Genomic DNA, 12,567 nt, shown 5'->3' on the forward strand with positions numbered 1-12,567 from the left:
TTCCGTATGTATAATCCAGGTACCATGCACCCTTTACAGAACATGAGCTACAGTATGGGCGGAGGCTCGGAGGGAAGGGGTCGATATAGACCAAGTGGCACGAGGCCGGTTTGAACCCACGGTCTCTGTGCCACAGGTGGCCCGCGACATTTCGTTTTCCTGTATTTAACACGCGATCATCTGCGTAATAGCTGTGAATTAGCTGGGGGATATTTGTATTGTGACTCTGTTGACTTTTAGATGGATTGTGCACCGCGTATGATAGTGTTGTGTGTCCGGAACTACTGCTTATATACCCCGGTGCCCATTAACTATCACTTCTCAGTTGGTGGCCTCTTGGCTATGTGGTATCAGCACAGTAGACTGGTTCCCACGTCGGCTGAAATGAAGGACAGCGTGCCGACAGCGTGTCAGGTCGAGGCCAAGGACCGCCGTTGATCACGCCGTAAAGGTGTATTACTACAGATCCTTTGGGGTGATGCGTACTTGGAGTACGTTCTACTGCACTTAGTCGCCTTTTTGCATATATGAAAGAATTGGGAGTGTGACCAACCAACCAGCCAACCAACCAAACCAATGCAACCCCGACGCAAACAAACTGAATAATATACACTACTCAAATCACTGTTTTAGCTTTCTTCTTCTTTTTTTTAACCTTGTACCTTCTCTTTCTCTCCCGCATCCCCATTCTGAATGTCTACAACTCCAGCTCCAACTTCAGTTTCATCCTCATCCTCCTCCGCATCGTCACCCATCCGCACCCTCTCAATCACAAACTACGGACTCCGAAGCCACCCATACCCCAATTGCCCTCCTCGCATCCTTGTCTCCCATCCCCGCCGCACAGTCCCTGACCGTCTGTAACGTGCTCAAGATATCGGCTAGATCAAGGGAGGTGGCGGCGTCGAGCCCTGCGAAATTCGAAATCAGGACCGCAGGGGCTCTGGAAGATGAAGATGTGAGAGGGAAGGACGTGGGAGCGAAGGAATAGGTAGAAACAGACCAAAAAAGAGACAAATATGAGTCAGAATCTTACCTTCCGCCCCTCTAAGAGTAAGCACTCCCCTCAACCTGTCTAACCCCCTCCACGCCGCCCAGCCAGCCCACACGATTCTTGGTGAACTGCTCCACTCTGGGTCTCAACTTGGTCTCGTGCAGATGGAAATCGTCAATGGTGCCAATCCGTAAGATGCTTTTCCCCGGGAACCGGAGCTGACGCGGTACATGAGCGTGCCGCACGTCGAGCAGAAGTGGTTCGTCATGCTGTTGCCCGAGGCGATGGTGAGTGATTGGCTGAAAGTCTTCAGGTTCTCGCGGCCACGTAGATGCTTTAGGTGCGTGTCGGCGATGATGAAATTGGATGCGAACATGGACGCAGTGATTTTGTGGCAGTCGGAGCAGTTACAGACAAAGCTGTCGACCAGGCCCGGCCCTTCGGTTGGCTATGGGTTTCGAGGCGGTATTAGAGTAGAAGAGATCGGTGACCTCGGGAGAAGACGAAGGGGAGGGAGAGGGGCGTAGGCGAGGTGGATGTACATAGCAGATATCATTGGCAGACTTACGAATGCCAGTTGCACGGCGCCACAGAAGCATTGTGGCCGTGGCTTCACCTTCTTTGGACCAGCCATCGTTCGCGGACCCTGCCAGAGGAAAGTAGGGTTTGGATTTGTCGATGGTGGAGCTGGGTGCGGCCATTGTTGTGAAGAACTGTAGCGGTGAAGCGCGATGTAGCGTTCGATGGAGTGAAGGCCTCGCTAGTAGGATGCTAGACCTGGAGTAAATGTATACTGATTGAGCGCGCCTTATATCGGGAGGATGGAAGGGCTGTATCCTCCAATGGCATTGTAGTTCTCGCGTTCGCCTTGTGTAGCCTGCCTGAGATTCTGCAATACGCCCCCTCTGACACCACGAATGTGCGCCCTCCAACGCGGTTCGCGCACTCGCCGTATGTGGCCCCCGATTTGGCTGAGTCAAGCTTGCGTTGTATCCCTCAAAATTGGCCATCAAATCCCATCGAAGTCTCGCGATAGCTGTGAGCATAATTGTGATCTGTTTCATCATCAATTCAGCCAAAGGATATCATGTCTGCCTACCTCGGCGACACTGTTTGCGCATGGGCGAATCGACAAAATCAGGTCTTGTGGGCGGAATGGGGAGAAACAGGAAGTAGGCGGCATGTGTGCGTTGCCCTGCTGAGGCGTCCCCGCAGTTCGAGACATGTCGGTCAGACAAGCATTCAGTGTAAAGAGACGCTGCGTCATGATGAGATTGAGGTTGCGCAGTGCACGGCGTGAGATGAAAGGTTCGATTTCTGGTGGGCGCGAAGGTGTCGTGAGCGAAGGTCAACAAAAACAAAGAGCATTCAAGGAGGTCAGTTTACGTCCCTACACCGTACCCGGGCAGGAAACGATCTGGGCACACAGCTACCACATGATACAAGAACATATGATAAGACGGGAAATAAGAATAGGAGAAGCTGATGCAAGGGGACTCCACGTAGCCTGAAGAGAACAGATCCGAACTGAAGTGGACGTGACGGGGACGTGACCAAAGATGAAATGCGATGCTGGGCAGGTTATTGTTCGCTTCCAAAAGTTAACTGGACCGTCTACGAGCGAGAGATAGTGGATGCGTAGCCCTGCGTGGCCTCTTTAAGCTGTTTCCCTCGACTAAGGTACGCAGCGTTTGTTCGAGGTGCAAAGCAAGAAACAAAAAATCTCATCTCGTTTGTCCCCCTTCCATAACTCATCATGTTAGCCTACGAGACCGACCTAAACGACCTTCCGGGCAAATGTATCGATGCGGTTGTTGAGAAAGTAGCGCCTCATGAAGGAAGTTGTGGCCATTGGGAAAAATGAGCAGATCAAGCCTGAGGAACATCAGGGTGGCGCTGGCCAAAGTTGGCAGGAAGGAGCTGATTCTGAGCGGGGAGTGCGTAGATCGAATGGAGCATTTGTCATGGAATACACCAGGCAAGAATACCGAGATTGACTAGGAGCTCAGAACTTGAAAGGGCGAAAATGTCAGAAAGGACTGAATCTGAGAGCTGAGATATCGATACTCCGATAGCCACGGCGTTCGAGAAGCTGGCAGTTCCCAGGTATCGTACTTCGTCGACCAAACAGGTATTATCGCAAGGAAAGCAGAAGACTTTGAGGCTTTCCGTGGTCCTTACTGCGCCAAGAGAAAACCGAGTCTATTCCGTTCGAAAATAGACCAGAGCCAGGGCAAAGCCAGGGAGGTATGCGAGCGCGAAGGGTGCGGTGTCTGGCGAGACGAAAGCCTTGCCGGCAAGAGCCGGCAACCTTCCTGCGCGCCCAAGACGCGCTCTGTTCGCTGCCCTCTGCGTGCTGGATCCTCAGTCTCTAACTTCGCTCCTTCACCATAGATCCTCGTTTTGTTCGTCGTTATCCTCGCGCTAGATTCTCGGTATCTTGCTGTTTGTAATCAACTTGAGCTTGTGCGTGCACTATGGCCTCCGAGCTTCACCGCTACATATCTGACAACGCGTTGGAGGTGCGTGATTCCTTTACCTCGTCTCCGCACTTCCCGCTCATATACTCTTCAGTTTTTCGGCTTGTCCGACAAGAGCATAGTCGATTATGTAGTCGCTTCAGGTTCGTCTGAATTTCCGGTGCCTTCTTCCAGAGAACTCAGGTTTTGGAATATCTAGCTTCATCGGCGAAAACTCCGGATAGTTTGTTCTCCTCACTCACCGCATCTGGGCTACCGAACACTGCGTCCGCCCACGCTTTCATCCTTGAAGTCTTTAACCGTGTTCCTCGCAAACACAAGCACAAGCGCCCCGAAGACAGTGCACGCAAACAAGCTGAAAAGGAGGCCAAGGCTCTACGAACGCAACAGTTCTCCTTCGTTCTCGACGACGATGCTGGACCAAGCCATGATGCCGACCAGAGAAAGGAGAAGGGAAAGAGTGCAGGGAAGGACAAGAAGGATCGGCATGCTCGCAAGCGAGAGACAGACGGAAGGGATTGGGAGAGCGATGAAGGGGAGCAGGCGAGAAAGCGCTGGAAGGGCGATGAGGACGATCGCGGGAGACGAGAGGGTGCTGAAGAGGAAGAGGAAGGGATGGAATTGGAGATTCCGGAGGACGAAGAAGAGAGGAAAGCGAGGCAACGGGAAGAAGATCTGAGGGAGCGGGATGAATTTGCTGAGCGGATGAAGAAACGAGATCTGGACCGAACGAAGAAGGTGGTCGAGGACCGGTCGTCGAAGAATTCAGGTGCTGCAGCTGAAGCCGCTCAGAGAAGAATGCTCGCCGACGACTCAAACGCTCGCACTCACGCCATGCCTTCTCTTCGCGAACGCTCACGCCAGGACTACCTCACGAAACGAGAACTTCAGCAGGTCGAACTCCTTCGCAAGGAGATTGCAGACGACGAAGCTTTGTTCCGCGGAATGCGCATCTCAAACCGGGAGCAGCGGGAGCTCGACCGGAAGAAGGAGGTGTTACGTCTTGTGGAGGAACGGCTGAAGATCGACGACAAATGGGACGGTTACATGCTTCCAGAGGATTACCTTACCGAACAAGGGAAAATCGACCGGAAGCGCAAGGAGAACGTTTTGTACCAGCGATATGAGGACGCGAAGCCGAAGGACGACCAATTTGTTACAGATGTCGATCAATGGGAGGCCAGCCAAACCATGCACAGTACCTTCAAGACGGGCGCCATGGACAAGGCCGAGATTGTCGAAGACTACGAATACGTCTTCGACGAGAGTCAGACCATCCAGTTCGTCATGGAGAGCAAACTTAGTGGGGAAGGCAACCTGAGCGCGAAGGATAAGCTTCTGCAGCAGCAGATAGAGGAGGCAGAGAATCGAGGTAAGTTGTTTACTCTTAGTCGTATTCTTGGTCTAACCTTGGGAATTCATTTCAGCGCAGAGCATTGAAGCGACTCGCAAGTCTTTACCTATATATCAGTACCGCGAGGAACTCCTGGAGGCAATCAAGGAGAACCAAGTCCTCATCGTTGTCGCTGAAACTGGTTCGGGGAAGACTACTCAACTTCCCCAGTATCTGCACGAGGCTGGCTACACGGCGGGAGGGATGAAGGTCGGATGTACACAACCTCGGCGTGTCGCCGCAATGTCGGTTGCAGCTCGTGTAGCAGAGGAGATGGGGACGAAGGTTGGGTACGAGGTCGGATACTCTATCCGGTTCGAAGATGCGACCAGCGACAAGACCGTGCTGAAGTACATGACGGACGGGATGTTGCTTCGAGAGTTTCTGACCGAGCCTGATCTTGCAGGTTATTCGGCTCTGATCATCGACGAGGCACATGAGAGGACACTCAGTACGGACATTCTCTTTGCGCTTGTTAAGGTGCGTCTTATGCCTCTGACCCTCCTGATGTAGCAGGCTCCAACCTCCTGTTATAGGATATCGCTCGCTTCCGCCCCGAACTGCGCCTGCTCATTTCCAGTGCCACCATGGATGCCAATAAGTTCAGTGAATATTTCGATGATGCCCACATTTTCTATGGTGCGTGTCCCGCCTTATTCATATCTTGTGTTTGGCTCTGAAAGACTGGTTTCGTCCAGTTCCTGGTCGCCGTTACCCAGTCGATATCCATTACACTCCACAACCAGAAGCCAATTACCTACACGCCGCCATCACGACCATATTCCAGATCCACACTACTCAACCCAAGGGAGATATCCTAGTATTTCTCACAGTATGTTTATCTCTCAATCACAGCAAACCGCCTAGCTGACTTCTCGAAATCACAGGGTCAAGATGAGATCGAAGCAGCGCAGGAGAATCTTACGGAGACAGCTCGTGCACTGGGAAACAAGATCGCAGAACTAATCGTCTGTCCCATTTACGCCAACCTTCCCAGTGACATGCAAGCCAAGATCTTCGAGCCAACTCCGGAAGGCTCACGCAAGGTGGTGTTGGCCACCAACATCGCAGAAACCTCCATTACGATAGACGGTGTTGTGTTCGTCATTGATCCAGGGTTTGTCAAGCAGAATTCATACAACCCACGGACGGGCATGTCCAGCCTCATTGCTGTACCCGTGAGTCTTTCCTGTGAATCTAGATATGCCTCTTTGCTAAGAACGTCTCCGTCAGTGTTCGAGAGCATCTGCCAATCAGCGTGCTGGGCGTGCCGGTCGTGTTGGGCCTGGAAAAGCATTTCGTTTGTACACGAAATGGGCGTACACGAACGAGCTCGAGGCAAACACCGTGCCGGAAATCCAGCGGACGAACTTAGGCACCGTCGTCCTACTTTTGAAGTCGTTGGGTATCAATGATCTCATCGGCTTCGAGTTCATGGACCCTCCTCCAGGAGAGACACTCATGCGAGCATTGGAACTGCTTTACGCACTCGGCGCTTTGAATGACAGAGGAGAGCTCACCAAGCTTGGTCGACGGATGGCTGAGTTTCCCGTTGACCCAATGCTCTCCAAATCCATCATTGCCAGTGAAGCTTATGCATGTACTGACGAGGTACTCACCATTATCGCCATGCTTTCCGAGTCCTCGTCCCTCTTCTATCGGCCCAAGGACAAGAAACTCCACGCAGACCAAGCCCGGCAGAATTTCGTACGGCAAGGCGGAGATCACTTTACTCTACTTAACGTCTGGGAACAATGGGCCGAGACGAACTATTCTCAGCAGTTCTGTTATGAACAGTTCCTGCAGTACAAAAGCTTGTGTCGTGCGCGCGACATCCGAGACCAACTTGCGGGACTCTGCGAACGTGTGGAGATTGTGGTGGAGGCCAATCCGAACTCGAACGATATCACGGCAATTCAGAAGGCTATAACTGCCGGTTACTTTTATAACACTGTTGAGTATCACCTTATGCTCCCTCACTGTCTGAAGTTCTCATTTTTTTCTCACTTCGTCTCAAGGCCCAATTACAAAAGAGCGGCGACTCTTATCGCACGCTCAAGACCAATCAAACGGTGTATATCCATCCATCATCCGGCTTGTTCCAGCACCAGCCGCCCGTCAGGACTGTGTTGTATTACGAGCTTGTCATGACGTCCAAATCGTACTTGCGGCAGGTCATGGAGATCAAACCGTCGTGGTTAATGGAAGGTCAGTCTACTTTCTGCCTCGTTATTTAGGACAGTATGTCTCATGATTTTCCATAAATCTTTAGTTGCCCCGCATTACTTCAAACCTGCGGACCTGGAGGAGATGGCCAAAGGGGAGAAGAAGATGCCCAAGGCAGTTGGAGCATCCGGTGTTTCCTCGTAGTTGTATGAGTATTTTGGACATACGGACAATCTGACTGTACCCTCCGAGGGGTTGCTGTATCTTACTCGAACCGTGGGGCTCATCGATTTTCCCCGAAGCAAAGTTGCGAACAATGTACGCTTCAGAGAAGAGGAATGTGTAGTCCTGCCGCCCGAGCCAACCGAACCGTATACTCTGCCTGCAGAGGACATCAGTCGGGAGAAGCCCCGAGTAATTAAAAGAGTATATACCTGCTTCAACATGGGAGCATCTATCATTTCTTTCCCATCTTTTCCGTCTCCGGTGTCGAGGCCAAAGGCACCTAGGACACAGTAAATATTACATGCTGTTTATGCAGCCTTCACACTGTACGCACCTTTCTGGGATGCATGAACCTTCTCCATTTGGTGCAATATCTTCGCTGCGCGTAAGATCTCTATGGCCCATGCGCTTTAGCCACCGCTACGAAGGATTCGAATAACACTAGGGTAGCACACTACCTTTCTCGGTCGGCACAAAAGTGGTCTGTATAGTCTCAACCTGCACAGGATGGATGGCTTGCTAGAGTTGGAGGAATGAGGCATAAAGGAGAGTGCACATGGGGACCAGCGGTACGCTGACCTTGCCATTGAACCCAAGCCTACGTCCATCTTCGCATTCATCTTTCAAATACGCTGGATCTTTGTAGTTCACGCAGACCTGTTGGCAATGACTTAGTTGGTTCAAAGTGATTTGACACTTGGAAGATGGCCGCACCATATCTATGGCCTCTAAACCAAATGCCTTAGCGGCAACAACTATTTGAGAGCGTGTGTACAAAAGCTCTTGACGAGAGGGTGTGCGGATAATAGAGGTATCGGCACAGTCTCGTCGATGTTCAGTCTCGGAGTAGCATGCAGTTGATAAGGAGATGCTTACAATCTTCTGCAGCAAACTACGAGGTAGGTAAATACCCTGTTCGTGTTCGAACAAAGTTGCTCAGGAAGTACCTACCAGTAGTGCCGTAAGCTTAACGCCTGGTGATCCAGAGGCCCAACTGGCGATGTGGCCCACGTTCCATAGAGCACGAGCACTTTCTATGCTGGCCACCAGATTGATGGGCCCTTGGCCAGCTCGACCCGTAGAATTAATCATACGAGAGACCGTGTACAAGTCATCGACAGAGTGCACTTTGGGAAGTACGAATGTGCTGATCAAAGGAATGCTCAACTAGAGCACAGTATGCAATGACATGGTCAGCGTAGAGTAGTTTAGGGCATGGAAAGGTGGTCTACCGCGTCTGCTATATCGCCTTGAAAGAACGGCGTGTCGGCCGAGTTCAATCGAACTGCGATTCGGTTGGAGGCCGGAAGGTTCGTCGCCGGTGTTTGCTAGCTGGTTTTGAGCACGAGTCACACAGAGTACGAGTCTGTTATCGTACCGTTAGGAAAGCCTTGAGCCGTTTCCTAGCACTTGTCTTGTCCGCTTCCGATGGTGCTACACTGAATAAAAAAGATTCAAAGAGGCCAAAGGGATCTCCACGATACACTCACGAATCTTCAAGATCATAAATGATGACGTCCGAGGGGGTAACAAGGGACTTCTGGAGTGTGCGATCAGATGAGGAAGGAACTAATGTGCGTATTTCAGACACGTAATTCAGTGCTGATGTCGGGCATTGCGAACACAAAAAGAACAAACCATAGAGGTATGAGCGTCGGAGAGACGCGGCATCGGTCGCTCTAGCTTGGTTCGTGAGCGATCGTGTCTGGGGAGGACGTGTCAATTGACATGGCAGGCGGGAGTGAGCGTAAAGCCTGGCAATTGGCTTCATGCTGAGGAACTGCGTCATAGCTGTCCTTCAAAGGGACCTAAAAACCGCAATGCAATGCCAGAATGCAAATAGGGGTGTTGAAAAAGTACGCGTGCACCACAAGTCACACTGTCACGAGAAGGGCGAAAGTTGTGATGGGTGATCTCAGTTTGTGTTCTGCTCGAGAACCAACAGCAAGGTCAACCAAGGTCCGTGCAGTTCCTAGGGAGTCTGGAGGAACGAAGCTACAAACTTTTACGAGAGGAGGCAGTGAACAATCGACGTTCAGGATCAGGTTGGACGGGAGACTTGGTTCCACGGAATCTTCGCTATTTGCCGATTCCTTCGATTTCGTTCATACTCACGCCACCATTCGATGTGGCGATACATATGGTGGCCTCACTCGGTGATATATTTGTCACCTCGAATACAGTAGTATCGAAATCAACGGCAAATAATATTGAAGATGATACGGTAGAAGAAGGCTGGCTGCATGCAGTAAACGAGGTTGATGTCAGGTGTTCGACCGGATTGTCGAACATAACTACTTCCCAATAGCTGCCGTCCAATCAAAAGCATCGAAACGTTTCTTGAACTCAGACACTCTTCTCTGATTCTGTCGAAAGTCTACCCGCCGTGGGTGGCGCCACCGTCGGGCCTCCAACTCCAACACATTGCCGATGATTTCTCCCGCAAAGTATCTTCGTCGCATAAAATATCAGAAGAAGATTTACGACGTCGGAGGAACGGGAAATACCTGGGAAATTCGCCACCACCCTTCTCTCCCTCGTCCATGGGTTCATCCTCTTCACCCAGAGCATCATTGGATCCCTCAATGACATGTCCGTAGCCCTTCTCGCCTTTGTAATCGAATTGGACCATGAAGTAGGGGAGATTTGGTACCATCATGCGCCTGAAGCCCCCAGAGCGAGACGAGAAGTCAATCAGTTTCTTGTGCTGAGACCACTCTGCTTCACTCATCAAGATAGATTCCTGCACGAAAATGGAAGGTCCAGTTAAACGTTTGCAGAGAATGCGGCAAAGAGTATATGAAGGCACCTTAAAATACCCCGGAAGGATGTCGAATTGTTCCCAGGGCACAGGGACACATTCTATGAACGAGTGTTTCTGATACTTGAGCGTTAAAACGGTCTCAAAAAAGATCACGCCCTTATCATCCTCTGCAAACATGCGCATCAAGCTCTTCATGAAATTCTATATACGACATTAGGGTACAGGAAAAGAAACAAAAAGCGCTGACGTACCCGAATCTCATCCCACACGTCATCATCCGCTTCGAGCATGGTCAAATGATGCTGTATAGGAACAATAAGGCAATGACCCGGTACCAGCTCTTCTTGAGTAGTGCAAGAGAGATACGCTCGAGTGCCGAGGGAGATCACGGGAGCCTTAGGGAGAGAATCATCCTCGCCGTAGCAGAACTGACACGAAGCGAGAGCCTTCTGCGTTCGCTTGTAGTCTGAGCAGACTTATCAGCAACGAGAATTGAAGAAACTGAATGAGGCTTGCCGTTGATGGCAAATTGACGCTTCATGGCATCCGATCGCATCTTCTGACGTCCAAGACGATCGGCATTGTCGTCCATGTAGTCCAAGTCATTCTGAAGAGATTCCCTCAGCCCAGTCCAATATGGTTTTCGCGCAACTGTGCAACGGTAAGACTGACCTTGAAGCCCCCGTCAGTCACGATAGACTGTGCGAATTGCATGTCTAAATCTTTCTGATCCGACATGCCAGCCCCGAACCGCTCTTGACGAAGCATATCTCCCAGTGTGGTCGTATCGTCGTCGGCATTGTATCGTACAATATCCCCCGTCTTCGGGTCTCTTGTTTCAAACTGTGGCAGAGGAGTCAGTATTGGCCCTGATGCGGAGAACAATGGGAGCCTATACCTTGTCTTTCTTTTTGCGATTACCGGCCAACAGAGGACCGTCATCTTTGCCGCTACCGACGTCGTACATCCTCCCGCGCGCATCCAAAGTAGGCAACACCTCGACACGAGTCTGTACACCATCTTGATCTGCAACCACCCCATTAGCCTGCCGCGCCGCCTCCTCATATTCCTTTTCCAAAGCCTCTGCGTTAGGGGCATTCATCAACTTGGCACGAAGCACCTTGGCCTGAAGTTGGTTCAAAGAAGACGGTGATAGGGCTCTCTTGGTAGACGGCGTCATGACCGAAGGGATGGGAGTATGTGGCTGGCCACTAGGAGTACCGCCCTGAGATGGTAAACGGATTGAGTCGAATTTCTGTCGAGCGGGAGGCGCGCCATAAGTATTCGGTGTCGAAGGTCCACTTTCCATAGGCCCACCGGGACGCCTGAAGCTAGAGCTCCGACTAGATCCACCGCTGCCACCAATGTCGGAGAACATAAACCCCCTCTCACCACCCTTGCCCACCGAGAAGGGTTCTCTCTCCCTTCCCCTTCCGGGGCCGCGCTGCGCTCTACGACCCTCGCGTTCGTCCAGAATTTTACGCTCCTCTTTAGCTTGCTCGAAGGCATCGATGGAGCCAAAACGTTCGACCGCGACTTCTTCTAGCGGACGCCCCTCTTCTTCCACGGTCTCGTACACGCGCCGTAGACGCATCATGCGCCATTGCGAGCCGGGACCACCTGGAGCTGGGGGTTTAGTGGCGATTGGGGGTTCAGTGTACTCTGATAATGGAATATTATCCCTCAGCTGAACATTCAATTCCCTAGAACTAATTTGAGGCTAGGGGGGTATAGTTAGGAGGTGACGGAATAGAGAAGTGATACGACATGCCTTGTCAGGATTGGGCCGTTCATTCTGCGGTTTTTTCTGCCTTTCCGAGCCCAGGGTAGAGAAGAAGTCGAGACTGCCACCGAGGTTACGAGTGCTTGGAGGGAGATCACCATACCCCTCCGTGAGGGCATCGTCTCCCGCGGCAAGTTGGATCTTCGATGTGTCCGTTGGGATAGATATTGTGGACTGTGGCTCTAACATCCACTCATCACGTTTAAGCGAGGTCTCCGTCGAGTGTGAAGGAGGTATAGGAGGATCGTCCTTTTCCGAGTAGGCACGGGAAGAGAGATTAAGACTGTCGGCAGTAGGTATGTCGGTCGCAAGTGGCTAGCATTGTAACACTCCATGAGAATGACATCGAAAAGTGAAGAGGGTTGAGAGCGTACGCGTTCTCCATCCATGTCGATGTTCTTCTCCACCCACATATCCTCGTCATCCGGGTCGTCGTCGACTACCTTCAGCTTGTCCTCCTTTCGTTTCTTATGCTTCTCAGAGGGCCCGTCATCTCCGCGATGTCGTTTCTTGCCCTTCCGGTCGTGGTCATGCTTGTGCTTGGAGCTGTGTTTGTGCTTTACTCGACTGTCGTCTTCGCCGTGGCCCATGGTGAAGAGTTGTATGTAGACGAGCTGAGAGCGATTCAGGAGTCGACTTGAGATTTCGAGTTACGTCACACAGTCAACCACGTGCCGAGCGCGACGAGAGCGCCACAGACGCGTCGAGACTCGACGGTCGTAATACTACTACGGCCATCTCTCCAACTATCACCATCCATTC

The 12,567-nt window shown here is 51.5% G+C and overlaps 5 protein-coding genes across 5 annotated transcripts; 2 read left to right on the forward strand and 3 right to left on the reverse strand.

The window, feature by feature from the left end:
* Window positions 1-652: 652 nt before the first annotated feature.
* STEHIDRAFT_121864 (uncharacterized protein) lies at window positions 653-2,381 on the reverse strand. Its single transcript, XM_007304731.1, has 4 exons — window positions 2,094-2,381; window positions 1,563-2,030; window positions 1,037-1,442; window positions 653-943 (listed from the first exon to the last, which is right to left on the reverse strand). The coding sequence occupies exons 2-3, from the start codon at window positions 1,626-1,628 to the stop codon at window positions 1,140-1,142; spliced, it is 369 nt and encodes a 122-aa protein (XP_007304793.1). The 5' UTR covers window positions 1,629-2,030; window positions 2,094-2,381; the 3' UTR covers window positions 653-943; window positions 1,037-1,139.
* Window positions 2,382-3,471: 1,090 nt separating this feature from the next.
* On the forward strand, window positions 3,472-3,888 carry STEHIDRAFT_32102 (uncharacterized protein; the record flags this gene model as incomplete). The annotated part of the gene is made up of 3 exons (XM_007304513.1): window positions 3,472-3,516; window positions 3,569-3,617; window positions 3,674-3,888. Coding segments are annotated over 3 exons (309 nt in total), but the record flags the coding sequence as incomplete, so codon positions are not given.
* A 2,440-nt stretch (window positions 3,889-6,328) lies between these two features.
* On the forward strand, window positions 6,329-7,237 carry STEHIDRAFT_58188 (HA2-domain-containing protein; the record flags this gene model as incomplete). Its single annotated transcript, XM_007304532.1, has 3 exons — window positions 6,329-6,820; window positions 6,886-7,075; window positions 7,140-7,237. The coding sequence occupies 3 exons, from the start codon at window positions 6,329-6,331 to the stop codon at window positions 7,235-7,237; spliced, it is 780 nt and encodes a 259-aa protein (XP_007304594.1).
* A 121-nt stretch (window positions 7,238-7,358) lies between these two features.
* STEHIDRAFT_59105 (citrate lyase beta subunit) lies at window positions 7,359-9,029 on the reverse strand (the record flags this gene model as incomplete). The annotated part of the gene is made up of 12 exons (XM_007304590.1): window positions 7,359-7,415; window positions 7,468-7,514; window positions 7,584-7,652; window positions 7,717-7,777; window positions 7,838-7,915; window positions 7,973-8,082; window positions 8,135-8,150; window positions 8,210-8,425; window positions 8,491-8,586; window positions 8,637-8,697; window positions 8,749-8,827; window positions 8,897-9,029. The coding sequence occupies 12 exons, from the start codon at window positions 9,027-9,029 to the stop codon at window positions 7,359-7,361; spliced, it is 1,023 nt and encodes a 340-aa protein (XP_007304652.1).
* A 492-nt stretch (window positions 9,030-9,521) lies between these two features.
* STEHIDRAFT_147469 (uncharacterized protein) lies at window positions 9,522-12,395 on the reverse strand (the record flags this gene model as incomplete). Its single annotated transcript, XM_007304732.1, has 9 exons — window positions 9,522-9,709; window positions 9,766-10,001; window positions 10,068-10,223; window positions 10,274-10,488; window positions 10,539-10,629; window positions 10,695-10,865; window positions 10,921-11,742; window positions 11,794-12,120; window positions 12,180-12,395. The coding sequence occupies 9 exons, from the start codon at window positions 12,393-12,395 to the stop codon at window positions 9,553-9,555; spliced, it is 2,391 nt and encodes a 796-aa protein (XP_007304794.1). The 3' UTR covers window positions 9,522-9,552.
* Between the last annotated feature and the right edge of the window lie 172 nt (window positions 12,396-12,567).

The sequence above is a fragment of the Stereum hirsutum genome (assembly GCF_000264905.1).
Source record: "Stereum hirsutum FP-91666 SS1 unplaced genomic scaffold STEHIscaffold_8, whole genome shotgun sequence".
Taxonomy (NCBI): Eukaryota; Fungi; Basidiomycota; class Agaricomycetes; order Russulales; family Stereaceae; genus Stereum; species Stereum hirsutum.